The sequence below is a fragment of the Peromyscus californicus genome, unplaced genomic scaffold, assembly GCF_007827085.1.
Source record: "Peromyscus californicus insignis strain IS unplaced genomic scaffold, ASM782708v3 Scaffold_8__1_contigs__length_139910024, whole genome shotgun sequence".
NCBI classification, from domain to species: Eukaryota; Metazoa; Chordata; class Mammalia; order Rodentia; family Cricetidae; genus Peromyscus; species Peromyscus californicus.
This window is the reverse complement of record NW_026294606.1, coordinates 103,779,722-103,790,098: the sequence shown is the minus strand read 5'-3', so window position 1 is coordinate 103,790,098 and position 10,377 is coordinate 103,779,722. Positions and strand designations below refer to the sequence as shown.

General features: G+C 46.8%; 1 protein-coding gene across 3 annotated transcripts in view; it reads right to left on the bottom strand.

The window, feature by feature from the left end:
- Positions 1–1,966: 1,966 nt before the first annotated feature.
- Nob1 (NIN1 (RPN12) binding protein 1 homolog) overlaps positions 1,967–10,377 on the bottom strand; it is a 28,285-nt gene continuing 19,874 nt past the window's right edge. For all 3 annotated transcript variants that reach the window (XM_052726751.1, XM_052726752.1, XM_052726750.1), the window contains 6 exons: positions 8,010–8,081; positions 7,424–7,552; positions 7,155–7,337; positions 5,671–5,768; positions 4,235–4,379; positions 1,967–2,555 (listed from right to left, as the gene is read on the bottom strand). In XM_052726751.1, coding sequence (XP_052582711.1) covers positions 2,286–2,555; positions 4,235–4,379; positions 5,671–5,768; positions 7,155–7,337; positions 7,424–7,552; positions 8,010–8,081 — 897 coding nt within the window. In that variant the 3' untranslated portion in view covers positions 1,967–2,285. The remainder of the gene's footprint in view (positions 2,556–4,234; positions 4,380–5,670; positions 5,769–7,154; positions 7,338–7,423; positions 7,553–8,009; positions 8,082–10,377) is intronic.

Below are 10,377 nucleotides of genomic sequence, written 5' to 3'. Positions count from 1 at the left end.
ACAGCAAGTGCTCTTAACCACTGAGCCATCTCCCACAGCTTTTTATTTTTATTTTAGTGCATCTGTTTTTTGCCCACAAGTATGGTAAGCGCCATATGCATGAAAAGCCAACAAAGGTCAAAGAGGGCACTGGATCCTCTGGAACTGGAGTTACAATTACGAACTGGAAGCTGAACCCAAGGTCTCTATAAGTGTTCTTAAGTGCCGAGCCAGCTCTCCAGCCCCTTCTGGTTTTTTTGAGACCGGGTCTTGCTATGTAGTCCCAGCCGGTCTAAAAACTGCCTTCCTGCCTCAGCCTGCCACATGCTAGGAATACAGGTGTTTATCACACCTAGCTGAAATGCTTTTCTCCTCCTTCCACCCATGAGTCCTGGGACCTGAATTCAGGTCACTAGGCTGGGCAACATTTTGCTGCCCCTGAAATGTTTTACTGTTTTTAAAAACACACACACACACACACACACACACACACACACACACACACACATATATATATGTATTGCCTGCATGTATGTCCATGTGCTATATGCATGCCTAGTGCCCAGAGGCCAGAAGAAGGTGTCAGAGGCCCAGGAACTGAAGTTAGACAGTTATGAGCCACAGCGTTGATGCTGGGAATCCAATGTGAGTCCTCTTGAAGAGCAGCCAGTGCTGTTGCTTGAGACAGGGTTTCTCTGTGTAGCCCTGGCTGTCCTGAACCTCACTCTGTAGACCAGGCCTGCCTCTCTCTACTGGGATTAAAATCATGGGCCACCGTATCCAGCCCTCAGCAGCCTGTGCTCTTACCTGCTGAACTAGCTCTCCAGTTACCCCTTTTCCTTCTTTTTTTGTTTTTTTTTCTAGATAAGATTTCACTGTGTAGGTCTGGCTGCTATGGAACTTTTTCTGTAGATCTACTACTGGCCTCGAACTCACAGAGATTCACCTGCCTCTGCCTCTTGAGTAATGGAATCAAAGGTGTGCACCACCACCGCCCTGTTTCTTTTAATCGTCAACACAATGAAAAGGCAAGACAAGGGCTGGAGAGGTGGCTCAGAGGTTAAGAACACTGGATGCTCTTCCAGAGGTCCCGAGTTCAATTCCCAGCAACCACATGGCAGCTCAACAACCATTTAAAATAAGATCTGATGCCCTCTTCTGGCCTGCAGGCATACATGCAGGCAAAACACTGTATACATAATAAATAAATAAATAAATAAATCTTTAAAAAAAAAAAGAAAAAGAAAAGGCAAGACAAAGTGGAGCTGCCAGCACAGCGCTGCCTTACCTTCCTCTAACTTGGTAGAGGGAGGTGGAATGGAGGTGTGACGTGCCCCGGGTTCCAGCCACTGCTTCCTCCTGTATGCTAGGCTCCCGGTGGGTGTCAGCCCCTCAGCTGGCTCACCTGGCTCAGCCTTCGTCTCAAAATTCCCACAGGTGCATTCACTGTTTACAAGCATGTACAGACTAAGCTGATACCTTAGATATCTTGTCCATCTAGTGACAATCTGGTCAAGTCACAAAAAGCCTGACATTGATATCATCTCCTCTATGTCCTGAACCACTCGGTAACTCTGCATGAGGGAGTATTAGGCAGCTGTAGAGACAATAAGCAGCTGATGTAATAAATGCACTATTCTGGGCCCAGTGTGTATTTAATAGAAGAAATTTTCCTGAATTTGATTAATACACTGCAGTTATGTAAATGACTGTCCTTTCCCCGGATGACATATACTTTACAGTTGCATGTAAAAAGACACCAAATGTTAGTCAAATGTGGACCCAAATGAAAGGCTGCAATGTGGATTTACTATACTGAAGTTCCTGGATGGCTGAACTTTTTTGTTTTTGGGGGGGAAAAAAGTAAAGTTTTATTGTAGAATACTTACAATTTCTGGCAAAGAAAAAAAAAAAATCTATATAGTTGGTTGTCAGGCACATGTTGTTAGCATTCATGTCCACCAAAGATAGAGAATTTAAACGCACCTGGGCTAGCAATCAGGTTTATTAGAAAAAGGTTACCATTTGATATTTCTACCTTTGAACTTAAGGTTCAATGTTTGCTCCAGGGCACCCTTCTTTCTGCTTCAAGCTCCCCTTCCCATCGCTGAGTCTTGGCTCTGGATGCTCACAGGCAGGGCAGCCATGTTGCGCTGTAACCCCACACAGCACAAAGTCTGAGGTGGTCCGGAGAAGCCAGGACTACTGCTTCTGTGTAGATGGTTTGCAGCCCACACACTGGGGTCGATACTCCAGGCCTCCTCAGCAGCCAGCTGCAATCTGCTTTGCCTACGTGGATTGCAATGTCACCTTTTCTTTACAAACTTCTTTCTGGAAGCATTGGGATTTAAGCGTCTCCGCCCAGCTCCCAAGGTGCTGTCCCGGACCTGCAGGGTGGCTGAGCGGCTGGAGATGTCATTCTCCACGAAGGGAGACACCCCAGCTATGTAGCCAGGGTCAAACACGTTGGTCTTCTGCCTGGCCTTGTGGGAGAGTCGTAGCTGGGGGAAGCGCTGATCCTCGGTCAGGTGGGGGTTGATGGCATATTTGCCTCCTTTGGGCGTGGGCAGCGAGTACTGCAGCAGAGGGCAGGCTGTTAGAACAGGCACCCCGCTCACCCGGGTCCAGTCGCTGTCTACTCAGTGCCCTGCAGATCCTCGTGCAGGCAGACATAGCTGTCGTGCCCACTGTGTGCCAACAAGACACGTGTTTCCCACGTCACGCTCACCTCAACGGACAGATGAAAACCTGAAGGCAGCGTCTTAACTACACTTCAGCTAAAGACAAACGGTCAGAGGGCTTCTCGAAGCTGCTGCCATCTCCACAGAGGTGCGCATGAGCAGCTCTGAATGGCCAAGCAAAGGCAGACGAGCATGAAAAGGGGCACTTATATGGGCTTTATGGCCTTGAATGTACTCTGTGGTGCTGGGTTCATATCCAGGGCTGCCATCTTTGTTACTAAAAAGCATTCTTGGCTGGGCATGGTGGTGCACACCCAAAATCTAGGTTATGAGATAGAGGTAGGAAGATCAGGAGTTCAAGGTCACCCTTGGCTATATGGCAAGTTCAAGGCCAGCAAAAACTATTCTATTTAGAGTAATTGGAACTTTACAGTGCAGAAACCACCTTCACCAAGAGACAAGCGTCACCTGATTATCATGTACCCTCTGCTACAACACAGAAAAGTACCCAACAACACTGCCAAGTTGCCCCCACCAAACACACACTGAAGCACACCTGCAATCCTGGCACTCAGGAGACTGAGGCAGGAGGATTGCTGAGTTTGAGGCCAGTCTGGTCATGAGACCGAGACTGGTAGATGACTCTGGTTTAGAGGCTGGGGGAGGCCAAGGATTGCAGCTGAGAGGCAACGCTGCACTCTTACCCTGTCCCGAGTCTAGTCCCTGCTCTAACTGCTGGGCTACCTCTCCAGGATCCCCTCCCACCTTTGGAGACAGTTTTATTCTGGAGCCACGTGGGCCTCCGACCTTGTACCATTTCTCCTGCCTCAGCCCCTTGACTGCTAGACTTACAGGCATGAGCCACTAAACCTGGCTGTCCTTTCTTGACCCATTCCCACAAACCCAGGACTCTCCTGTGCTGGGCATTCCCCTTCCTCTGCCTCAAGCTCAGACCCTTTAAACAACTCCTGTACAAATCCGGCCTCTACTGTGTTCCAGGTGACCCTTATTGAGCTCTGCCTTGACCAAATCAAGTGGCCACCACTGAGCACTCACTGCCCAGAATCACTCCTTGTTTCTCCTTTCCCAAACTCCTTAAGATGGAGAGATGGCTCAGAGGTTAAGAGCACTGGCTGCAATTCCCAGCAACCACATTGTACAGCCATCTATAATGAAATCTGGTGCCCTCTTCTGGCCTTCAGGCTTAGAACACTGTATACATAATTAAATAAATAAACAAACAAATATATATATATATATATATTGAGAGAGAGAGAGAGAGAGAGAGAGAGAGAAACAGACTGACAGACACAGATGACTTGTTTACACTCTTCCTTCCCGTCTGTGTACTGAGATCATGGGCTCCCGGCCCCACGAGTGGGGTGCTAGGTTGGCTCAGCTTTGGTCCTCTGGTCTTTTTTGGGACTGGGTCTAGTAGCCAAGGCTGGCTTTGAACTCTTGCTCTTCCTGCCTCCACCCCAGTGCTGGGATTCCAGGTGTGCACCACTCTGCCCAGTTCTCCCTTGGTCATTTGAATCTGAAGTTATTAGGGGGACAAGATACATGCCACCTACCCGGAGGCCTCGAGGGTTCAGCACCTTGGGGTTTTGGGAGAAATGCATGTGTAAGGTACCATCGTCATTGACAGTCACAGACACTTTCTTCAGGGTCTTGTTCCCACAATGCCCACAGAACACTCGGTTCATGTCTGACGTCGTCCTAGGGGGACACAAAAGAAAGGGTACACACTGGCACCATAGGCAGGAGACCCTACCTCCAGCCTCAGAGAAGCAGAGGACAAGAAATGCAGTAAAAGTTAAATTCTGTTATACCCATCTTCCAAAAAACAAAGGCTGCTGGCCTCATGCTAAAGGAGGTTGCAGCCCCAGGCAGCCGCCTTCCTTAAGAGAGAGTGTGAGTGTGTGTGTGTGTGTGTGTGTGTGTGTGTGTGTGTGTGTGTGTGTGTGTGTATGCGCATGCTTGCGTCAGATCCTAGGAGCCTTTGCTCAGGGGGCAGTGGTAGCCGTGGGTTTATGAGACAAAGAGCTGTCACGAGTCTTGTGCATTTAAGACTAAGAACCATTACATCACACTAAGGCTTAGGAGACTCTAAGGAGTGTCACAACTGTAGAAGGTGGTGCCAAGGCTGAGGCTATTATCCTCTAGGGGATTAAGTCCACACCAGGAAGCTCCAATCTCATCAAGAGTCCCTCAGGCTGAGCAAAACACCCCAATGCTTTAGCACCACCCTACACCAGGCTTCTGCAAAGCTGGGCTCTGCCAGATGACCTACAAGATCTCCACAGACCCAGCCCACAGATGCAGGATGGCCATAAGCCTGCCCCTAAGTCCTACAACATACTTCCACAGCAACCAGCCCCTCCACAGAATAGGAGACAGAAGGGAGCGGTCAGTCAACTGACAGTTCATCAGAGGGAGCATCTCCTATGTGCCAAATACCCTGCTAAACCCCTATGACTCACGTTCCCAGTTCCTTACAACGAATCTCTCAATTTGAAGACCATTTTAAAGCACTAAGAAGGCAACTAACTGTTAATACCTGCAAATCACACAGCCAGAAGGCATCTAGAGGTGAACCCATATACTCTGGATTCACAGACATAGAGTAGCCATGAAAACACAATGAATCCCCATGTGCCCATCACCCAGCTTGACCATCAACTCACAGCTATTGTGTTTCATCTCTACCCTATGCTCCATCCGCCTACATCACCTGGGAGCAAATCCCAGACCTCTCTCCTTCTACACAGGCCTGTGTGTGTCATCAGGGAACAAGTGACCTCTGTTCCAGAAGCCACATCCTAAACTCTGGGATCCTCAGAGCGTGTGTGGAGGGACAGTCACTGGCCACCTGTCCAGGGATTTCAGTGTGGTGGACAGTAGGTAGGCCACAGGGAACACTGAGGTGGAAGGAAAGGGTTTTCTTCTGAGGAGCCATCAGCATGGACAGGGACAGGAAGACCCTGGGTCCAGACCCTCAGCCACATACTTGAAGCAGCCATGACAGCGCAAGATGTAGCTCCGGGCCTCTCGGATCAGCATGCCGTTCACTGCCAGCACGTGCAGCCCCATCTGAAGCAGAACATTCTACAACAAGAAGTTAATGGAGGACTGAAACCAACTGCTTCACCATTAATTTGGCAATAATGTTGTACAGTTATAGGAATCCAACTTCTAGTTTGGTTTATAATCCCTGGCTTTTGTTAGGGAACACCTGAGATGTCTGGTTGAGAAGACAGAGACCGGCGTTACTGGGCAACTGCAGGAACAGAGCACGGTCTTACTGGCAATGCCTCCCAACAGAGATATTCTTTTTTCTGTTGGGGAATATATTTTCATTTTTGGTTCATAAGTTCTGTTTACTATCTCTAAAGCCTCAAACATTAAAAAGATAAATAAAAAAGCACCAACTGCTTATGTTAAGAACTATAAAACAGCCGGGCGGTGGTGGTGTACACCCTTAATCCCAGCACTCGGGAGGCAGAGCCAGGCGGATCTCTGCGAGTTCAAGGCCAGCCTGGTCTACAGAACGAGATCCAGGACAGGCACCAAAACTACACAGAGAAACCTTGTCTCAAAAAAAAAAAAAAAAGAAAGAAAAAAAAGAACTATAAAACAAAGCCAGCGTGGTGGCATATACCTTTGATCTCAGCACTCAGTGGGCAGAGGCAAGTGGATCTCTTGAGTTTGAAGCCAGTCTGGTCTTTAGAGTAAGTTCCAGGACAGCCAGGGCTACACAGAGAAACTCTGTCTCAAAAACCAACCCCCACTGCAAATGTGTGTATGTGTATAAAAAACAAATACCCAGGGCCATCAAGATAGTTCATTGCATAAGGGTGCTTGCCACTAAATCCAACAGCTTGAGTTTGATCCCTGGCATCCACATGGTGAACAGAAAGAGGTGACTCCTGCAAGTTATCCCGACCTTCACACACTCTGTGGCACATGAACATTCACACACTAAATAAGTAAATATAATTTAAAAAAAAAAAAATTTTTTTTAAATGTATACAGGTGCTTTGTCTGCCTGTATGCCAACAGACCAGAAGAGGGCATCAGATTGTGAGCTGCCATGTGGGTGCTGAGAACTGAACTCAGAACCTCTGGAAGAGCAGTCAGTGCTCTTAACCGCTGAGCCATCTCTCCAGCCCCTAAACAGCCTTAAAACAAAAAAAGTGGCCAGGCGGTGGTGGCGCACGCCTTTAATCCCAGCACTCGGGAGGCAGAGCCAGGCGGATCTCTGTGAGTTCGAGGCCAGCCTGGACTACCAAGTGAGTTCCAGGAAAGGCGCAAAGCTACACAGAGAAACCCTGTCTCAAAAAATCAAAAAAAAAAAAAAAAACACAAAAAAAGTGAATCCCTATGCACACTGTCACTAATATGATAGGCTCCCCTCAAACAAAATGAACAGTCAGGTTTATGGAAGCTCCGCACCCCTCACCCCACAGCGTTGGCCTAGGTCTACCCTCCTACCTGCATGGCGAAGTCTGTGGTCACACAGCCAACCCGTACATCCTTTGGGATGTCACACTGCTCCAACTCCTGCTGGATCTGCTTGATGTTGCTGGGGGTTATCCACCCACCCCCATCATCATCACTGTCTTCAAATTCCTCCTCCTCCTCCTCCTCCTCTTCCTCCTCTTCCCTTCTGTCAATCTGAAACATCAATAGACAAACTCCCAGGTCAGTACTCTTGTGGAGAGGCTCTGATGTCACTAGGAGACTACAAGCCAGGGCCTTACCAGCAGCTCCTGCAGTTCATGATCAATGTTAGGCAGAGGGTTTCTCCAAAACATGAAGGAGCTGAATTCCAGGTTCTCAGGCCCATCAGCTGGGCGGCCACGATCCACTGTTTCATGTGAGGGTTTAGGCTAAGATTAAATGAAACATCAGTTCTTTTTTCAGTGCAGGGGAACAAACCCTAGGCCTTACAAATACCAGCCAAACACTCTTCCACGAAGCAGGATAAAAATAAAATTTAAATTTTTTTTTTTTTTTTTTGGTTTTTTTCGAGACAGGGTTTCTCTGTGTAGCTTTGCGCCTCTCCTGGAACTCACTTGGTAGCCCAGGTTGGCCTCGAACTCACAGAGATCCGCCTGGCTCTGCCTCCCGAGTGCTGGGATTAAAGGCGTGTGCCACCACCGCCCGGCAAATTTAAATTTAAAAACATGAAAATTGAGAGGTTTAAAGGTGAAACCACTTTATATGCAAGCTGGGTCTGGAAGCACTACAAAAATATGCTCCTGGCCCAGGTCAATTTGCTTTGTTATCAAGAGCTATGACATGCCGTAGAAAAGAACCCCAGGGTCAGGGATCCTGAAAAGTTACCTTGGAGGGCAAATGGAAACCAGAAATGTGAAGAGGAGTTTCAGGGTGCTGAATCGAAGAGCTCACTTTAACCTAAAAAAAAAAAAAAAAAAAAAAAAAAAGCATCGAGGAAGGACAATTAGTTTGAAAATACAAAATTAAGGCTAATTAAAAACAAACAAAAATCAAGATCTTGCTCCTTAGTTATTGAATATAAAAAACTGGAAGTCACAAGAATATACAGACAAAATGACAACACTCAGACATCCGGACACCATTATTAAGTGCTTTCAGGGTGTTTGTGCCAAAATACAAAAGCTGTGAAGTGTGCACGTGTGAAACTTGCAGGTGTTCTATGGTGAGAGCTGTAGGCCAAAGCCAGAGAGCTGAACTGCTGTCAAAGCATGCCATGCTCTAAATCCTTGGGAGACGGTTCAATTAGGCCAGGCTGGTCCTGAACTCACTACGAATGACCCTCAACTTCTGAGCTTCCCGTCTCTACCTCTGAAGGCACAGGATTCCCGAGTACCCCACCACGCCTGTTTATCAGGTGCTGGGGATGAAATCTAGAGGCCCTGTGTGTGCTATGCAACATCCTACCAACTGAGCTGCGATGGCAGCCCAGTCTAAGGCTTCTGATACAAAAAAATAAAATAAATAAAAAAGAAAATCAGAGTCTATTTTAAAGTGGAGGCCTCTAAATGTGACTGAGAAACAAGAGGGCAGCTCTGAAGAGTGTAAGAATACGAGCCCAGTGTGCACCTATTATCCTAGCACGTGGGAAGTAGAGGCAGGAGGATCAAGAATTCAAGGTCAGTGCTGGAGATGGCTGAGCAGCTAAGAAAGAGCACTTGCTGCTCTTGCAGAGGGCCCAAGTCTGTTTTCCAGCACCCACATGGTTGTTCATGACTATCAGTAATTCCAGTTCCAGAGTATCTAAAAGTCCTCTTCTGAACTCCCTGGGCACTGGGTACAGGCATGGTGAAGAGGCAAACTGAACATACATACATGCAGGCAAAACACTCATACACACAAAAGTACCACCCTGCATTTTTCTTTAAATGAACCTTAAAAAAATTTAAAAAATCCAGAGTTCAAGGTCATGCTTGGTTATATAGCAAGTTCCAGGCTAACCTGGGCTACAGAAATTCTATTTCAAAAAAAAAAAAGATGAATATATTTGCTAAATTTATTAAATATAATATATAAACTTCATTTGGATTTTCACCAAAGCAAACTATTAATAAATACTTACAGAATGGGAAAGTGTGAATACTGACTGGTATTTGGTGACATTGGGGCTCACATTAATGTTATGTCCAATGATGACTCTAAGGTCAATTTTTTTATATGTTTGAGGCAGGGTCTAGTTTAGTCCAGGCTCACCTTACATTCACTTTATAAACCAATCTACCTTGAATTTCTGATCCTCCTGCCTCCAACGTCAGAATATTGTGATTACAGGACAAGAGTGAGCTTCCACTCCCAACATATACACACTATGACTGAACCCAGGGCTTTATGCTTATGAGGCAAGCACTCTACTGAGGGAGGGACATCCCCAGCCCAAGGTTATTATTATTTTTAAGATTAATTTATTTAGGAATAGAAAGATGGCTGAGCAGGTAAAAGGACCCACACAGTGGAGGGAGGAAAACCAAGCTCCACAGGTTGTTCTCTGACACCTCAAGTAAGCTGTGGTAGGCTCACACACACATGCACACACAAAATAAATGTAACATACAAAATAAAATGAACCAGGAGTGGTGGCACACGCCTTTAATCCCAGTGCTCTGGGAGGCAGAGGCAGGGGGATCTCTGTGAGTTCTAGGACAACCAAGGCTACATAGTGAGATCCTGTCTCAAAACAAAAACAAGAAAAAAAGTGGTCCAGGCCCAGACTGGACAACACAGTGAAACCCCATGCCTTATAAATAAATTAACATAAAGACCATTTATTGTGTGTGAGAGAGACAGAGAGTACAGGAGTATGGGTGTCACACGACACACATGTGGGGGTCAGAGGACAAGCTTTCTGGGACCTGCTTTCTCCTTCTGCCTTGTTTGTGTTTCAAGGAGGGTCTCTTTTGTTTTTGCTGCACTATAAAATGGAGCACCCCAGCAACTCTCCTGTTTGTCTCCTCGGTAACAGGAGTGCCAGGATTGCAAATCCCAGCCACTGCCATCTACCTCCTTAACATAGGCGCAAGCACAGGTCATCAGGTTAGAGAGGCTCTACAGAGACACAGGAAAAGCTACACATCGCTGCAACAGTGGATGACCTCCTAATTGAAATACTCAGGGCTGTGGCTCCCTGTAAATGAACAGCTCACCTATAGGTGTTAACTATAGAGGTGAATTATGATAGGGACACTCAGGCTGTCACACG